The 20,385-nt window shown below is 38.1% G+C and overlaps 1 protein-coding gene across 4 annotated transcripts in view; it reads left to right on the top strand.

The window, feature by feature from the left end:
- Nucleotides 1-20,050, top strand: part of Lrtm3 (leucine rich repeat transmembrane protein 3) — a 37,236-nt gene extending 17,186 nt beyond the window's left edge. For 2 of the 4 annotated variants that reach the window (NM_001447207.1, NM_001447205.1), the window contains 1 exon segment: nucleotides 136-20,050. In NM_001447207.1, the coding sequence (NP_001434136.1) occupies nucleotides 136-19,966 (19,831 nt within the window). In that variant the 3' untranslated portion in view covers nucleotides 19,967-20,050. 4 annotated transcript variants of the gene reach the window in all.
- The last annotated feature ends 335 nt before the right edge of the window (nucleotides 20,051-20,385 follow it).

Raw genomic sequence — 20,385 nt, 5'->3', positions numbered from 1 at the left:
TGATAGCTTCACCTTTACCTTCATGTTTATAAACAATCTTATTTTCAGCTATGATAGACTTTTCTTAAGTCTAGAGTGATAGTGTATAAAAATGCTTATTGTAAGTTGCAACTCACACTGTTTTCTTATCTCTAGAATTGAAACCTTTTCAGGAAGAGTTACAACTACTTCTCCATCTGAAGAGAATGGAGATAACAGTAGAGAAAGAGCTTTTTCTTCATATGATGACTGTGAATTTCAAGAAAGCCATTTTTGTGAAAGTCACTCATCTTCAGGTGGGACTAGTGGACCTTTGTCAATGTTTCACTCAAAAGTAAAAAAAATTTTCATAAGCCACAGAAAAGATCAGCAAAGTAAATATCAAGAAATACACTTTTCTGCTAGTAATTTATTTTCAATAATGAAAAGCAACAGCACAAAAGACTCACTCCCTGATGATGTTAGCTTTCAAAGCACTTTTCAATTTATAAGAGATAAGGATCTCAATGTGACACCATGCCCCCTTGTCCATTTATTTCTTTCTGGTGACCAAATTAGACAAGTAGAAGAAAATATAAGAAGAAAAATCCCTGTGAACCCCAAAGCTCGGTCAGCTGATTCAAAAGATCAGCAAAGTAAATATCAAGAAATACACTTTTCCACTAGTAATTTATTTTCAATAATGAAAACCAACAGTACAAAAGACTCACTTCCTGATGATATTAACTTTCAAAGCACTTTTCAATTTATAAGAGATAAGGATCTCAATGTGACACCATGCCCCCTTGTCCATTTATTTCTTTCTGATGACCAAATTAGACAAGTAGAAGAAAATATAAGAAGAAAAATCCCTGTGAACCCCAAAGCTAGGTTAGTGAGAGAAGCTGATTGTCTGCACCACCAATTTCAGGAACCATTAATTTATAATGTACATTCTAATAAAATATTTAGTCCTCCCAAAGCACAAGATACTTTCGTGGACCAAAATGCCATACAGAATCAAATGACTCATGAAGCACATTTTACTAGACAAACCCAAGAGTTTATTTATAACCAAGAGTCAGTCAGCACGCAGCACAGTTTTGCTCAACCTCTAAATTTTATGACAATGCCATTTTCTAGCAGCATGCAAGACTCCTTCCAGGCCCAAGATATATATCATAATGATAAGAGCCAACATTTCATCGATATACCATGTATTGTTGAAATAAAAGGCTCAACCAAGGACATAAAGTCTGATGAACATATCAGTGGGACCCAAAATTCTATTGATTTTAATGACCCAAACAAGAGTAGCTATTTAGTCAAAGAGCAACGTAGTGATTTCCAAAATGCTGAATTTCTATCTTTAAGTTCACATTCGTTTGCTGAAGCTGTGACACAACAAAACACAATGCCAGAAGCCCAGCAATTCATGGCTTCATTGGATTCAAACCAGTATCATGCATACAGTTCAATGTCTCTTTCATCCATCATTAAAAAGCAAGGGAGAAAGATACTAGACAATGAAAAAAAGCTTAGACTTAAAGTTCTATCTCTAAAAGCAAAGAAAATGTCTTGTTCACAGGTATTTCCAATCATAGTATGTCATACTTCAGGAAGTAAGATTGAGTTAAGATGTAAGAAGAAAAAAATAGTACATCAAAGGAAAATAATGTCAGATATAGCATTGTACCTTATTTCTAAGCTAAGCTCTAAACTCATCACTCGCCATGTTAAAAAGTATTTCATAAAAAGTCTAAAGATGGTCATTCCAGACTTAATAAATCATGAACATTTTCTGCAGGAGCAACATAGATTAACAGATACAGAAAAAACCAATTATCCAAGTTCTACTGATAGAGTAAGCTTGAGTATTACTAAAAATATAGAACACTCATCCATGATCAACACTAAGGAAGTGGCAGCTCCTTGTTCATTATTTGAAACAAGTAGAGACGGAACTAGTGAGGACTCAGTTCAGCACACACTTGACCTGAACATTCCAAAGCATGAGGCGCTTTCAGAAGTGTTATCAGAGTCTCTACAGAAAGATGTTTCATTACCCAAAATAGAAGTTCAGAAGGACATACAAACTACAAAGAATGTAGACGAGTTGACACTCAGTATACCAAACACACAAAAGTGCTTTCTAAACGAAAGAATACAGAATGCCAAAAATTTAAAAGAAATCGATCTGAGCTTTTCAGGTATCAATTTACTTATTACCCTAGTATCCCAAAAGCATGAGAAAAATGAATTGAAAGATATAAATGTTCAAGTGATTACGAGAAGCATAAATCTGAAGGAAGAGAAACCACTAATGACTATTACAGAATATGACAATATTACAGAAACTGACAGTGAAAAGCTGGAAAGCAACGCCTCAAGCAATACAAAAAATAGACATCAATATGAAAGAGTGTCAGATACCTCTCATGATACTATGCAGGCTATGATTTCTGAACCCTGTGATATGGAAATATATAGCAAATTAAAAGCCAAGGCAGATACACCAATAGTAAATTATAGTCACTCTGAACTACAAGAGAAACTACTAGATGAAAAGAAAATCCAGGAACTAAAGCACATTGATGATAGCTCCATAGTTAGAAAGCCACAAGAATGCAACGGGGATAAAGAAAAAAGTACAGAAACCGTTCCACTGCTGACAGAAGACTTGAGAGTCATTGTATGTCTTAAGCAAAAGGTTGAAAGTGTCCAATTTGAAATGGGACAGGAGCACTTAGAAAATAAAACAATTCAAAGTAAAGAGAAAAAAGTAGAGTCACAGACTATTTCTACACAGACGGTATGGGAGACCAGCTCATGTCCTTCGACAGAGCCACTACAAGTTGAAAAAGTGTGGCAAAGAATAGACAAAGCTACAGACACAGAAGAGGCTGCAGGTCCCATGCACCCACCTTCAATGCCAGAGAACTTGCCTACTAGTGAACATTTAATTGAAAAAACAGAATGTTGTTTCCCTTTTAATGGCAAGGACAAAAAGTCATTGGATGGTCCTATTACAGAAGACAAAGAAGATTGGATAAAAGACTTATGTGCAGTTGCCACAGGACCTTTCAAAACCAGAAAAAAATCATCAGGAACAAAAAATGTAATCAGGGTCAAACATAAAATTATAAAAGTGAAGAAACCTGCATTTACCCAGAGACTTTGTGTTAGGGCATGTGACACTCTGATCCGTAGGAGAAGAGTGGGAGGCAGCTTTGAAAGCACTACTAAACAAATGCTATGTAATGCAGCGTTGGCACTCAGGCCTCTCAGTGTTCACCCTCAGAGATCTAGCATTCCTAATAATACAGTAAATATCCAAATAGCACACCCCAAACCCCAAGTTGAAAAGGAAGAACATAATTTAGATTCACTTACTAAAGAAAATGAAGCTAGCAATACCCTAGAAGTTCAGTCCTGCCACGGTGGGAAAGTGGTGGGACAGGTGCTGCGGGAGAGAGGGGCTCACAGTAAGAGGAGCTTCAGTTGTGATACACAGCCGGTGAAGGAGGTTAAAATGGAGAGTGAAATGTTTCAAGCAGAATTTTACACAGAAGCAACTGAGAATCCAGTTGACTCATTAAGAATGGATTCGCTTTATGTTGAGAATATAAAGAACAGCACATCTACACAAACAGAGCTCCTAAATTCTGCAGAATCAGAGTTGGGTCCTCCAACATCAGAAAAATTAGTGATGGGAGACTCTCTGAGCCAGTCAAGAGAAAGCAGTGCTCTGAGTATTGGGAATGATGCAGAGGGAATTAGCTGCGCTTTTACGCAAAAAGCTCTGTTGTGGCTTTTAACTTACTGCATGCCTATTTTGACTCGATCTAAAAAGAAAAAAGACCAAACAAAATTCGCAAACATAAGTATAGTGAAGATGAAATATGTAAAGAAGGTGAAACCACCAGCTTCAAAAACATTCACTATCAGAGGCAATAAAAAGTCAAAATTAAGCCTCAAGGCCAAATTTAAAAAGATAAGCCAAGCTAAAGCATTTTTACCTGAATGGCAGAACACTGTTTGTTTAACCATTGATAGTGGATTTCGGGAGGTGTTCCATCATGCGCAACTAAAGCAGGGAGAGCAAGCAAGCAAAGTCCGTGTTGCTTACACTGCTGGGAGTAGTGAATTCTACAATAGAGAGAAAAAACCTCAAAAAGAGAAACAAAACCCCTTTCTACAGCATGGCCAACATCTGTGGGCTGACGCAGATGAGAGGACGGAAACTCTCCCAGACCTATCACTCTCCCCTATATGTCAAAGACCATCTGTTAACAGTCAAAATATAAAAATCCAAAACAATTCCCTGCAAAATGCTTTAAAGGCTAACCTACAAATGGATCCCCTAGAGGCTGAAGGATTACAGAAAACTACCAAAGCAGAAAATGGTGTAAACTTTCCTGTGGTTCCTAAAATTTTATCTGAAGTAGGGACCTTTTCGCCTGGTGATTTTGCAAACCAAACAGATGAAAATTTAGAATTTAAAAAAATCTCTGAAAGTAAATTAGATTTGTATCCTGTAGTAAACTATTCAGAGACATCAGCAAACCTGCCGGTGACATTCCTGCAGTCTTCCGACTCTGTTACAAGGTCCTTTGTTTATGGACATAAAGGAGAGAGAAAAACACCAAGATCAAAGAAGCAGACACCATTGAGTCAGAGACGTAGAACTATGAGTGAAATAGAACCACAGACAGTTAACTTCAGGTTCGGCAAAAAACTGAAATGTAACAAAGAAATGAAAGATCTGCAGCAAAGAGCTAACATAGCAGCTGCCTGTTTGTACATTGTTCCTTCCAAGGCACATATTTTGTCCAAAATAAATATTAGAAGATCAAAACCCTGGACAGAAAAACAGAGAATAAGAAGACTTGGTCATTTGCAACTAATGCAAGAGAAGTCACCAAGCGGAAGAAATGCAGTCCGCTCAGGTTCTGCCGATGCAAGTAGTTTTTCTAGCCTGAGGAGCTATGGAGAGGAGGGGAAAGGGAAGCCAGAAGACTTCCCGACCTCAAAAAAGAGCCCTTGTCTTGTATTTGGTATGAATCAAGAAAAAGACCACAATCTTCTTAGATCAGACAAACAACTGAACCAAGTAAAGAGAACAACTACTCAGGTAGTACCACAAATACTCACAGAAGCTATTTCATGTTCTGCAACATTCCCCATCCCAGACGAATTTCCATTGGAAAAGCCAGCACCCTATCTCAGCGTTTACCCTTTAAAGTTTGGGGAAGTCAAGAACAATGCATTATCTAAAAGAGAATGTGGTTTATCTCATGAAAGACAACCCAACAAACACACTGGTGACAGTGAAAAGGAGGCAAAGGAACTATCGGTCTCATACATTAATCCAAACCATAGTAGGGAAATGAAATGTTACTCAACCCAAATGAAACACACATATCAGGAGAAAAACTTTGCGGATGAAACTTCCTCTTCAAACAATGCTGCACCTGAAGTTAATATGAGCAACAAGATAGAGAAAGGCTCACTGAGCGAGAAAGCACCCTGTTTCATGCAAATGAAGTCAGAGACACTGTGTCACAAAGGGAAGTTTATTTCAGATGAAATCAAAGAAATTGATATTCAAGATAAAGAAGAAAAGCAAAATAATGACACATTATCAATGTTACTCCCACGGCATAGCCAACATTTTATCTTTTATTCACATCCAAGCAGGGATCCTAACTCTCATAAAGGAGTGAAACAAAGAGGGAGAGACCTTCTGTTCATTGTGGAACAAGATGTCGCACAGCAGAGTGAGTCAGCAGATAAAACTCTCGGAGAGTATGACATGTTTACATCAAGTTCAAAGCTTCATTCCCTAAAGTCAGAAGAGTCACAAATAGAAGTTCTTAACACTGTTAGGAAAAAATGTCCCAGCTCAGCTGACGGAGCTCAGGCACAGGAACTGAACAAGTGGACTAAGCTGGACAGAGATGAGCTTAAAAATGATCTACAACCAAATATCTTAGAGTCTTTGAATCTCTCAACTCCCGGTGTACCAAGATCTAAAAGACAGAGCAAGGTGTTTACAGACAAAACCTTACAAGGTAAAATGTCTTCAACAGGTGTGACTATGAAAGGAAAGAAAGCATTCGTTTCTAAGGTATTAACTATTCCACAGTGTGGTCATAGGAAAAAACTACTTCCCAAAACCTTGAAATCACAGATCTGTGAATTACTAATAAAATCTGGGGTCTTACTTGATAGTCTTAATATAATCATATTAGGAGACCCAACATTAGAGAAAAGTAAAAGATTAACACAGAAATTGGCAGCAATAGCGTTAGACACTTTGGATTTGTCCACACCTACATATAAAGAAAGTAAGAATTTAAAATTCATAGAAAAGGGAGATGAAATGAGTACCGATCATCTAGCTGCTAAAGCACGTGCTACAGAATGTGTAACGCCAAAACAATGTAAACCTGTGACAGTTCCACCCCTAAATGCCATCTCTTCTATGCCTGTGTCTCTCGATGTTAGTACATGTACTAGAGTAAAAGATAGGGATATAATGTGGACAAGATCTAGTCATGAGCTTCACAGCCAGTCCGTACATGAAGAGAGATCTTGTCATGCATACTCCACTGACAAGGATGCTACTTCAAATGGCACCAAAGATATAAAAAGTCAAGGTGAAGAAGGAAACCCACTGAGTTCCCAGCACTTCAGTTTCAGTTCTCAGACTACGGCAGGGCCTAATTCTGTGAAATCTGGTTTACAGTTGATTAATTCGGCACCGTGTTGTGAGTTAGAGAGAGCTCTATATGATGGGCAAGCACAGCCAGTCAGTGTAAGTAACCAGCCAAGCAGCACAGGAGGGGTAATGTTACAACTTCTAAATACAGAGGAATCTGAGATTGGCCCTGCCCCATGTGACAACACCTGGGATAGAAATCCCAAGAGAAAGTATGCCTACCCCATTTCTGAACAAAAAGCATGGAGTCAAAAGAACTTGAGGACTTTGAAACCTTTACAGGAGCCCAGCCTTACATCATCTGAAAAAAAAGGTGAGAACTGCACATTACAGTTTCCAGGCAAAAGAGAGGTGAGTCCCATGACAAAACAAGCTTCAAAGCTGCTTAGTATTGCAAGGCAGAACCCAAGAGTCCATAAAAAGAAAAGGTACCATAATAGTAAACACCTATTGAGAAAGATAGTGCATGCTATTGAAGCTGTTGAAATTTGTGCACTCAAATTGATAACTGATAAACTGTTACTTAATACAGCAGAAGGGACTGATTTTTATAGACAAATACCTCAAAGATCTATAGCAGAGGAAAAAGCAAAGTTACAAGCAAACTTAGCCACAACTTTCTTGGGACCTTATAATTTCCAACCTGCTTTATTTGACTTTAAAAGCCAGGTAAACATGATTAAATTACCAGAAAATGAAAGTGTGTTGAATCAGAGATTTTCAACTATGAAAAAAAAGAAGCTATTAGTTTCAAAGATAATTAAAATAAGTGGATACTCTATTACAAACCATAAGAAAGTTAAATTAAGAGTCAAAATGAAAGCCATACAACTCAGTGGAAACATAACTGATATACTTCAAAACACTGTTCACTTCATATCAACTACTAATAGAAAAAGTAAATTCAAAGCAGAGGGAAGTTTGGGAATATCAAAATTTACTCAGACACAGCCAATACATATGGAGTCATTAGTTGAAGACATGGAGTACAATGATTCTATTGACAAAGATGGTTCCAACACACAAGAAAGCCTCGAAAATGCACTTTCAAATGTGAGGAAGTCACAGAATTGCTTAGAAATCTGTGAGCCGGCCAATGACACTACCAAACTTGGCAAAAAGAAAACTGACCAATCTTTTTTAAAAGAAAAATCTCCATTTTATTTGACAGAAATTGTTACTTCTATTACCAGGAATTTAATAACTTCCAAAGAATTTAAAAAGCAGATTGGTAACATGAGAATGCCTAACCTGTCAGCTCAAAATGGTGTGCCTTCACAGGTAATGGAGGCCACAGATTCACAGTCACCTCATGTAGAATTTGAGACACTAAGAACCCCAGAGATAAAAGTAGATAATGATGAGGTAAATACAAACATAAAATTTGTCTATCCATGTATTCAACATATAAAAACAGAACTATCCCATAAAATATGGGATATTTATAGAAAATCTGCAAAAGGAAATCGCTTGAACAAAGCAATAGTGAAGAGGAAAGAGGAGTTTGGACAGCCAGTTTTGTTTAAAATACCTTCACAGAGAGTCCAGCCATTTGAAGCAGATCAAAAGAGACAATCTCATCCTTTCAAACCAGAAGTCTTTTCAGCTAACATGGTTCACCCCAAGGACATAACGCTTCAGAAAAGAGCTATTTATTTAATAGATCAAGAAGGAAACACAAAAGCTGGAGAAGAGTTTGGCCAAGAGGCTGTCCTTCCTTGTAATGCACATTCTCTTCACGTTGAAAAGCAGAACAATGAATTTAAAACAGGTTGGAAAACAACGTCTTCACCTTGTGCCCTGCTCAAGAAACAGGAAAAGCCTACTATCTTAGAACCTATGTGGGGATCTTATGCGAGTGACCATACCTATCTGGAAACCACAAGACAAAAAGATAAGGCAAAAGTATTGAGTATGAAAAGTGCTGTGTGTGTCAAACAAATAAAGCTGAAGGCCAAGAAAACACCAGTTTCTCTACTTCTTGCACATGGGGGCAGAAGCAGTAAAAAAGAACTAGGACATAGCATGCAGCATCAGAGCACATTAGAGCTGAGGAGAAATATAAAAAACCTGTTTGGAAAAACTAATTTGGACCCCAAGTGCTTTATCTCCCCAGTTAAAATACTTACCAGAGTAAAACTGGAGAGAGGCGAGTTGGAAGAGAGCAAAAGCATTCTTCCACAGGTAATTCTGGAGAAACCATCTAACCAAAGGCAAATGTCAGGCTCAGGAGGTGTTGATGAATCTAGAAAACTAGAAGAAAATATTAAAGAGGCACATGATCATAGCTCTTTCAAGGACACTCACCAGCAATTTTGGGTTAAGTCAGACCACACTTGCAAACCAGAAGATTTACGAAGAAGGATGAACTCTGAGTTAACGTCACAAAAAGCAGAAACTGATAGTCTTGGGCTAGATAACCCAAGTACTATAAGAACAAATGTCTACAGTGACCCACAAGATAGCCTACAACACAAAAATTCCCTGGAGAAAGGGACATGGAGACCAGAAATGGCTCTCCAGCCAATGAAACCGTTTTCTCATTTCAGAATGACAAATGAAATCATAATGAAACAAGATATCAAGCCATCAAGTCCACAGAGGACGGTAAGACTGGAAGTAATGGACAAGCCATTCGATTCAAAGGAACTGTTGCTTACTCCCAGTTGTATGGTACAGCAACAAAATCTTTTCACAGATCCTCTTCTGGGATCCATTTCCCCTCATGTACCACACCAGCCTCATACTGAAGAGTCAAAAGAAGTCATGAAAATAAGTAATAAAATCTTAAATAATTTGACCCAACAGCAAAAGAATACCCCAAATGAAGACGATATTTCTGATATGGATCACATGCCAAGAAGTATTGAAAAATTACTCTTGCTTATTAAAGAACAGGAAAAGAGAAGGAAAAAAAGTAGAGGGGTTAAAAAAATTGAAGTAGCAAAAGACATAAAAACAACAATGAGGAAGTCAATTTCATTTCTAAATGATTCACCATCAAGGACGCAATTTATCAACAGTGGTATGTCCAGGCAAAGAGATGGGACAGAGCCAAAAAGGAGTGTAGACTCATTGTGCAGAGAGCAAAGGCTGTGTGTACAAGGGATCAGCCTAGACGGTGTTTATACAGATGAGCCTGCTTCCAAAGTTACACGTCAAAACAGAAGAACACCATTCACAGAAAGTGTCCTGTATCAAAATAGGACAAATACGAAGGTGAGGAAGACAACTTCTGGAAGGCTGCTTAACATTGCAGGATATAGAAGCCTTAGCTTCAGAAAGGAACTAAGACATAGCATGAAGACACAGAAGGAGCTGGCACAAGTAAAAATGGTGGCAGATTTAATTTGGAAGGAGTTGTGTGCTTCTGGCTACCTTGCATCTCAAATAAAAAAACTTATGGAAGTTAGAGAGGGGAAAGGCAAACTACAAAAACCATATATTCCTCCACAAATGACACTGAAGAAAATGAATGAAACTAAAAGGTTATCTGTACAGCCAATATCAAGCACTGTCAGAAAACCAACACAATATACTATAAAGCACAAAGAACACCAAATGGTTTTATTAGATATTATTCCACAAAATAAAGATCCAGTAATGACTGGTCAACAGGTGAAGGAGCTTAGACTTATCAACTTCAATTCCCATTTGGAACCAGAAGCATACCGTGTTGTATTTCCAGAGACGGGAGAAACTGATTACAGTAGGCTTGAGGCTCAAAGACCCAGAGAAATTGCAGATTATGAATTCTCCACTGCACAAAGCATAAAGCAGGGAGTTGTGAAAGACTCCGTCAAACATGCACTTTCAATTCCACCCAGGAGAGGAGGACCCAAGAAAATAAATATATTAAGTCCCAAAGAACATGACGTATTTCTCATGGGGCTGGATACTTTCCAGGAAAAAGCATGTAAGGTGCAAGAACTGCTTAAACAAAGCACTCCCAGGGTAAGCTCGGGGTCTGTTGCCTGTCCAGTTAAGCAGTCCTTTGACTCAGAAAACACTAAGGTACCTAAGAAAGTGGGTATGTATCATAGCATAAAAAATATTTCCCATATCTCTGGAAAAGAAGGATTAAGAGAAACTGACACAGAACTAGGTTCCAAAGCACAGGCATCTCTCTGCCCAGATCTAGAGGCTCTACACAAAACAGTTACAGCTCAGAAAGACTGTACAAAGACCACTCAGAAGCCTAGAATCATTCCGCATTCTGTACATTGCCACAAGAGGGCTCCTTTCTACTTAAAACAAATCTGGAGTCCGACAATGAAGGACAGTGGTGTAGGGCCCAAAAGGGATCTCAAGGGAAAAGAAAAGGCAGAACCAGTTGACAGTCCATTAAAATTAAACAGACAGAAAGTGGACAGTTCCAAAAAATTGAGGCCAAGATACTTGGTTATTTTTATCCAGAACAAAGAACAAATTCTGGAATTTTTTTTATCTTGTATATTATATCAACTTCAGTATGAAAATACACAGAAACAAATCTCAGCAAAAGCAGCTCTACATCCAAAAGTTTTTAAACCAGTGGTAGAAAAAACATCAAGTGAAGTAAATGTTCTAGGAGATCAATCTTCAAGTTCAGAAGGAGTTACCCTGCATACTAAAGGAGGCAAGGATTGGCAAGAAAATGCATGCAAGGCTTTCCAAGTGTCTAACCCTCAATCTTTGATGGATATACATAGGATTACACCACCACAGATAAAGAAGGCATTAAAAGCAGTAGGTAACCTGGACTATAACACCTTAAATAGAGAATATGGAGAACAGCAAAGAAGAATAAAAAAATTAAACCAGCACTACCTGCCATTTTCTTTCAAGAATCCAGAGGAACATGTATTTTGCTCCCCAAATTATTCTTATGTCCAATCACATTTAGAGCCTCAGGCAAAGGAAGCATTGTCAAAAGAAGCCAACACATCAAGCAGGACAAAGGGGCTAGATTTGTCATCTACAGATCAACTAAGTACTGCATGTGAATGTAGACCAAAGTGGATTTTTCCCTCAATTATTTCAGAGCAATCAACAAAACAAGATGAGGTGGTGCCTTTGGAGTCAGGCAGTAAAACTATAAAATGCCCAGGCCTTTTGTTGTCAGAAAGAAAGCAGTCATCTGATGGAACACAGAGAATTGAATCAGTGTCAAATGATCGCTTGCCCATGCTAAGAGTCAGCACAAAGGAATTGTTATCACATAAAGCAACAAACGAGAAGCAACAGGAGCTATATCTACCTGAGGTGTTCATGCATTGCCTTTTATTATACATGCAGTGTTTGCATGAAAATGTAAAACTGAAGGATAACATAGAATATGGAGTTATGAAAGATATAATGTGCCTTGAAAGAAAAGCCACAAACTTGAAGAGGTTAGAATTTCCACCTAATACGTCCACTGACTATGCTGTAAGCCATGAAGTAGAACCACAGTGTTCCAAAAGAGAAAAAATGATATGCATGAAGCATAGAAAGGATAAACCAGGTTCAGTTGTAATAAAAGCATGTGAACCCTTCTGTTTACCTCACTTCAAGTTGGATAAAGAGAAAATTGATGTGAGCATCTCAAGAAATGTAAGACAAGAAAAGTACAAATCACAGGAAGAGGAGTCTGACATAAAAGAAATGAAGATGGCTGGAATAACAGGCTCTAACATTATGTTAAAGACAAAGGAATCAATACTGTCTTATTCATCCAGTGGAAGGAGATTAACTTTAGGCTTTGACACTACAAAACAAGGCAAAGTACAAGAAATGTTAAGTAAATCAGACATGAAACAAACACAATCTTTTATTTCCTTACCATGTCTATCACAATCTAATTTAAATACAGGAATAAAAGTAGAAAAAAATAAGTCAGAACTACTAAAGGACTGCCTTCCACCACTAAAGCCCCTGCTATCACTACAAGGCAGAAAAGTACCATTTTCAAATCCATTTAATAGAGATAATTTATGTGACTTAATAGAATTAAATTATCTTCCACAGAGGAAAGAATATAGGAATAATATGCCACATTTGAAAGATATAATAACCCTGAAACATATTGCTCGGAAGGGGAAAAAGCCACCTTTTAAATATTTGCTACATGAAAAGGAACCATGGTGGGACAATAAAATACAAAAATTTATTCAGGGCAACAAAAATAATCTAGATGTAGTTCAGAGTAAACCTTGGGATTCTGTTCCTTCTTCACCTTTTCTGGAATGGGATCCTAAAACAATGGAGGCGTATTTAAGAGAAATCACGAAGTTGTGCCTTGGATCACCAGCAGTGTTAGAATTGTCAGGTGCAATGGGAATGTACCGAGAGCTAACTGATGGTGTTCTAAGGAGCATTAAAAAAGCAAACCATATGCCGCTGAAAGAGAGATTGCAGATAGAGCCCAAGGAAGTATTACATTCAAGCAGACTATCTTTGAGACAGAAACTGTCTTCAGCATCACAGGAGTTACAATATAATGCTGAAGAAAAGGAAAAAGGGATACAGGGATATAAAAAAATGAAGAATTGGAACAAACCTTTCATGCATTCTCTTTCTTACTCTCACGTGGACACAAGACTAAATGGAGAGGAAGCTATGCAAATAAAAACCCAATCTTCTAGTCATTGCTCAAAGCTCCAAAGACCATCAAATATAAGGGAAATTGTTTATAAGAAGCCTGGTTTTGGACCTGTTTTGAACAGTGTAAAACATTCCTTGGAATATGTAATGCAGAAAGAAGAGAGTACAAAAACAGAAAAAGACATCCATTTGAAAGAAAACCAAACAGTTTCACAGAAAATTCAGTTAGACATCAAAGAGACAGAGCAAGAGCTACAAGAGCTATGGAATAAAGATGAACTAAATGCAGTTGCAACCGATACCAGCACATGGACACAGACAAATGTAAATGAAAACTTGGGACATTTGCAGGAAAGAAAATGCAAACTAGGTGACAGTTTGGCCTTGGCATCTTTACCTCACAGTGAGTTGGGCATAGAAATAATAGGGCAGGAAATAGAATCCTGTTCTCTGCTTTCACAGAGTATGGAATCTTCAGATTCAGAAAAATTAAATTTTACAGCATCTTCTTTGAATGATAACATAAGTGGTACAAAAAGGTCAAGATGCTTGTCATCTAAAGAAGAAGATGGAGTAAACACATTTGAAAGAATCACAGCGCATCCCAAGGCCAAACATGTGAACATGAAGAAATCACCCCTTTTATGTGTGCCCAAAATAAAAAGATTCAAAGCGGATCTTGAAGAGCAAAGTAAAAAGAAGCATGAAAGTAGTAGGGAAAAAGTCATGCCTCTGAGAGAAACATGTTCTGCCATCACTTCTTCAGATGTCGTTAACTTTGACACATCAGAGGAAGTTGAAACAGAAACAATGAAAAGTCATGTGCCTTACCCTGTGCTAAAAATATCATTGTCTGTAGGGCAAATAGGATCTACGAAGACTATTGCTAACAATTTTAATAAAAGAAAACTACCTTCACCATGGGAAGAAGAAGAAGTACAAACCCCAGACATTGATAATTTGACATCCTCCAACAGCTCAATTTGTATGACAAAGATATCGGCACCTTCTCATGTGTCCAGTGTCAAAAAACACAGAACTGAACTGAGCAAGAAAAGAACTCATTGTTGGAATAGTAATGAAAACACAGGACGGAAACAAGAAAGGGCAAGACGCTGTAGTGAAGTTGCAACAAAACGTGATGCTTCTATACCATTGCTTACAACAGGGCAAATAGCACCCACAAACCAAATTTCTACATGTTCAAAAAAGAGGAAAATTCTTCCCCCAGTGCAGAAAGAAGTGCAAACCCCAGCCACGGATTGTTCAACACACTCTAGTGGCACGGTTTTAAAGGCAAAGATATCTGCACCTACTCACGTGTTCAGTCTAAGTGAGCGCAGTACCCCAAGAAAGAGGAAGACTCCCCATGGGAAAAATAAAGAACAGGTAAGACAGAAACAGGAAAAAGCAAGAACGTTTAATGTGTTTGTAACAAATAGTGATTCTTCTGTGTCTTCTGGAGTGAATAAAGAGAAAGATATACAGGGAAAAACACAATTTTCTCTTCCACTGTCAGAGGTTAAAGATATATCAGACTCAAACCGAATAATATGCGTGAAACCGTCAGGTTATGTGTTAAGGAGTGTAAAAGAATCAACACAGGAAGAAGGAAAGAATATACTCAGAAAAGAGATGAAAGAGGAAACGATCCCCAAATCAATAGATAAAAAGGTAAAGAACCTACCACGATCATACACTGTCAGTATCAAAACGTTGCAGAGCAAAATCCAGGGAGAAAAACTTTTAGATCTGGCAAGTACAATTGTAAAGTTGCAACTCAAGAAATTTTCAGGTTCACAGACAGCTGATAGAAAAGTTTACAGTGAGATTAAATTACTGAAAGAGCATGTGCCCCAGAAAGAAAAGGCAGGTAAAATAAGGCATGTGGGTGTGAACAGTAGCATAGTGCATCCCAAAAATATACATTTGAAGGCAAAGAGATCATCTGTTTTACCTATGCAGAATTTGAATGACTTTCAGTGGAAAACTAGAAAGCAGGGGGGAAAGGTCAAAGAAGATAGAAGTGAGCCACAAATAACAGTAATTAAGAAGTTGAGTGAGATAACCACTGCTATGTCTCCCCAGCCTAGTCTTAATGCGAATATGGGAATCAAAGAAGAATGTGCACCAATGTTAACAAGACCCTCTGTTTTAATGGGACACTTACAGAAATCAACAGATTCTGAAAAAAGCATTTCCATTCAATCAACTACTGGAAATTCTTCAAGTAGTCAACACAGTGAAAAACATTTGTCAGAGGAAAAGAAAGAAGTTGGAAAGCAAATAGCAAAGCTCATAATAACCCACAAATATCTAGAAATAAAAGCGCAGAAACCTAAAAATGAACAAGGCTTGGCTTTGACTAAATCTTCTTTATCACAAGATTTGCCTCATCCCCAATCGTATGAGAAAAGAGAATGCAGTAACACAAAACTGAGACTTAGAAATCCTGCTTTGCAGAGAATATCAATGAAAGGAGAAACAGTACCTAGAGAGGTAGGTATCACTGTTGGTGATACCATGAAAGATGTTAAAAATCATCAGACGCCTCAGAGAGAAGAGCCATATAAAAAAGAAATAATAGAAATAACAGACAGGAGAGGCACAGATATAACTTTGAAATCACGGAAATCACTTCTGCCCCAGAAGCTCCACAGAACAGAACTGTACATGCACATTAAAGACCCCAATCCAAAGAAGCATGATGATAACAAAAATGAATCTCGAGTTTTGAGGAAAATGTACACTTCCAAAGTTTCTCTAAGCGGTGTCACGCAGTGTAAAGGTGTACAAGTAGTTGAAGCAAACCATCTTCTAGATGGTTTAGAAAGCAAACCTTCTTGTCCACTCCCACAAATTATTCCAACATTATCAAATGCAGAAAAAATAACACAGAAAGAGGACATGTGTACTCATGTCGGAAAAGGAAAACAATATTCAAAACAGATAGAAAAAACAGTAGACTTGACAATTGAGGTGCCTGGCAAAAAGGCAAAGGTCTCACCAATTTCATGTTTTCTTAGTGCAAACAAATTTGTCCTGAATATGAAGGTTCTGGAGAAAAAAGTACACAAAAATAAAAGTGAACTCACTGTGGTTGCATCACGAACTTTCTTGTCCATACCATCAGCCGGTTCTAAATATTCACAGGACAAAACACAGAAAGGCACAGCAGGATTTATAAAATCCCATCATCCACAAGAAAATTTCCAAGAACCAGCAGATACCCAGAACACAGCAACCAGAGAGCTGAGTGAGGTTGATTGTAAGTGTATTTTCAAGGCACCAGAACACAATGTGCTACTGAAACAAACCAGGCTACAGAAGTCAAAGTGTATGACTAGGACCCTGCCAATAAGTCAACATCCACATATTGAATCAGATCGTCGTAAACCAATCTCCCCACATCAAATTGATTTCACAAAATTAGGTGCCATAATAGGGCAAAAAGTGCTGGATATGTCCTTAAAATGTCAAAAGGGTCAGCCAGGAAAATATAAAAAAGAACCTTCAACTAAAACTTTACATTGCAAAAAGAAAAGTGAAATCAAAGATACTTTAAGTCATGAAGCTAAGTTTCCAGTTTCTCGACTCTTTTTTTCAGAAAAGATACCACTTAAAAAACTAAGCACTGTCCATTCAAGTACATCTCAAGATAAGGGAAAGCAAATTGTGAGGACGATAGAGCAAGCCAAGCCTTCAGCCAAAGGTGAGCTACAGGTTAAGCCAAAATCCTTTCCTTTTCATAATGTCCCAGTACCCAGCAGAAATCAGTGGACATCTTTACAGATAAATGTGGATAAAAAAACTGTAGTGAACATCAGTCCACAAACATCGTCAGGGGTACTCATGAATACTAAGGAGATGTGTGTCACAAGAAGGAAAGAAGATCCACCAATGATTGTTCCTGCAGAGCAAAACCTTCTAGAACAAAAATTGTCTCAAACAAGCAGTCTTAATTCATTGTATGCCTATATTCCTATTTGTCCTAAAAGCCAGAAAATAATAAATCTGAAAAGAGAACTGAAACCCAAATATTCAACTATGAGAATTCCAAAGCACCCAATTTCAAAGATGCTTGGTATCATGGGATGGAGTAGTCCAGGCAGGAAGAGGAAATTAGAATATGCCTTCAACAAACCAAAAACCATGGTGCCAAGGAGTAAAGATACCTCTTCAGGAATCATTATCAGAAGTCTTTGTGTTTCCATGATAAATCCACTTCACAATGAAGGAATAGTTGAATCAAAAACAAATTCATGCAGGGATGTGAGAGTCAGTCCTTCTAAACTCCAGGAGAAATTACCAGATTCTAGAAAAATTGAGGACATTTTAATACATAGACACTCATTTGACACTATAGAAACTCGTCTGGGAAGAACCATGAGAATAGATGTTCCATCTCCGGGCCTACAGCCACTGTCTGAGACCCCACTATTAGGTAAGATGAGCGAATGTCCCTTGCTTTCAAAGCAAGGGGAAGCTGTTCCAGGAACTATGCCCACAATATTTCAAGATAGAAAAAATGAAGACAAAACACTTATAGAACATTTGTTTCCCATTTATAAAATGCTTAAAGGCGTCTTTGAAGTCCCTGTAGAAAATAAAATCCAAAAACAAGTTCTTCCTGAAAGACCAGGGGAATTAGAAGCCTACAAGCCCGGTGACGCAAAAGCACCTCCTTTGCCAGAGAGTCCAACCACACCAAAAATATGTGCCTCATTGCTACATACGCCTCTTTTAAAACAGCTTACTCCAGAATTAAAAAATAAGCTTACGATGCATCTAATTTGCAAAGCAACTGAGATAAAATTGAATCAGATACCAGAGATAGTGAAAGCATCCTTACAGAAGTATGACTCTCACCCCGCAGGGACTATTTCAGAAGATCACAGTCACAAGTTTCATCTGAAACCTATAAAAACAAAATGTAAGCCTCCAAAAGTTGATATATGTGCCAACTTAAAAAACAAATATGAAAGAGATTTTCCTCCCCTCAGCTGTGTAAAGACATCAACAACTAAAGTTTCAAGTGGCAACAAGGGCATGACAGAACCAAAGGACATCAAAAAGCGAAAAAGTGTGACATTGTCGGCAAGTTTGATTAATCTCCCCTTAACTCATGTTCTCCACAAGTTCTCAAAGAAAGAAAAGGACAACCTTTTTAGGCATCTTTGTACAAAAACAATGGAGATACAAACAAGGGGCCTTCCCAGAATAGCTGCGCAATCCTATGCCTTAGCCATTGACCAGGATAAACCAAAACCCTTGTTTAAGTGTATACATTCTGCCACAAAAGTGCCAAAACGAACAAACAGAGTTGTAGTACTGTTTGATGAAAAGTCTTTTTGTGAAATTGACAGTGATTTGCAACATAAATATCTCCGCTCTCTCCCTAACCCTTCTGTCACTGTGGTCTCTACACCAAAGGCACTTCCCAAACACACTTCCAAGGTAAGTAAGTGTTCAGGCTCACCACGTAACAAAGTCGGTGGCAGTGCGGAAAGCAGTACTCTTTCCTTTGACAAAGAAATTTTACAACATGTTTCTTTCCCAAAGATAAATCCACAAGAAAGCTCATTATGCTTCAGAAACATCCAGGAGCCAACTAATTCATTTTACCCTTGTCTACAAGGCACTGAACAAAATGATATAATTCTTTCAGATTTAAATTTACAGATGACATCAGAAAAAGATAAAAAATCCCATGTATGGTTTCAAAAAGCCAGTGCATACAAGCATTCTGTTTCAGGAACTCAGCAAAATACTGCTGGTTCACATTCATCTTGGATTTCTGACGACTGGACGAAGGTCCCCACAAATACTGAGACTTCAACTGAGATGGGCGAACATGAAGCTCCTGAAGAAAGTAACAGCGAGGAATGTGTGTTTATAGAAACCAATTTCTACTTAACTCAGGATTCAGAAGACTTTCCGTCTGCGGTACCTAATGCTGGTCCATCGGCAGATATTCACATAGGTGATAAAACAACTTATTTGAAACCACTTTCCCATGAAGATCCAAAGGACAGCCATACTAGAACCCTTAGAAAACACACACCCCCTGTGGCACAACCTCTCTATCAGCCTCAGCATAGGAAATGTAGGTCAAACTCCAAAATGCAGCATACTGACTGGTTGACTCACAATTCATCTAGTACTGTGGAAATCGAGTCTACATCATCTTCCATAACGTTCGATAATGGAAAGCACTGGACCAAGACCACATGGAGTAGAACGAGCTTCTCTTTAACCTCCTTAACAACGGAGTCGGGTGTTAAATTGAATCTTGCAAAAAAACATGGCAACTCTCACATGAATCCACAACTCAGTGACAGAAAGAAGGCTAGATCTGATATATATGGAAAGTCCAGTGTCTATCAGAGCTCACATCACAGTCACTTACACAGTAAACAGAGGCAGACAAAGAAGAGACAAGCCCCTCAGATGCTAGGGCCAAATGCAAATGCCCATTGGCAGAACATCAGATTCTATTCAGAAAGAAAAGAAAGCCAGCCCTTTTTTTATGTCTGTGTACCAGCAGACTCAATGGATGTTATTCCCCAAACCGTTCGCTGGGTTATTCCCCCAAAAATTTTACAGAAGAGAAACTTCCAAATTCCTCGAGTAGCAAATATTTCAAATTCTTGGAACTTCTGGAGTTCATCCAAAAGGCTGTTGGAGTCACTTACAGGGGCCTTTAATACAGTCCGTTAATATCAACTGCATGTGGGTTCTTCTGAATTGGAACACTGTTTGCTACTGTGATATTCTATGAAAATAAAATAATAGAATGTCATATTGCCTTGAGATGTGAGATGTGTTTACTCAGCTTGTCTCCTGTAAAGGTAGGTGCATGCAATTGTTCTTGAAGGCTGGTAGTGGGGCATGGCTCTGTTACATCCTACCAGGTAAGAGCTCTCCCTTCAGTTACTGCTGCTTCTTCATAATCCTAATGTGAGAGGTTCATAGACCAGAAACCGTTTTCCAACACTTTCCTCAGGGCTGAAGGGTGAGTGGGAAGAATATTCTATTTGGTGGAGTATAGGTAGCTGAGATGAAAAGGAGGAACATGGAGATAAAGAGGCACTGTTTTAGACAGTACAAAGAGGTCCACACTGTAAAACAGCACAAAA

This window comes from Rattus norvegicus, chromosome 9, assembly GCF_021556685.1.
Source record: "Rattus norvegicus strain SHRSP/BbbUtx chromosome 9, alternate assembly SHRSP_T2T, whole genome shotgun sequence".
In the NCBI taxonomy this organism is placed as follows: domain Eukaryota; kingdom Metazoa; phylum Chordata; class Mammalia; order Rodentia; family Muridae; genus Rattus; species Rattus norvegicus.
The sequence above is the reverse complement of the archived record's forward strand: the minus strand, read 5'-3'. Positions and strand labels throughout refer to the sequence as shown.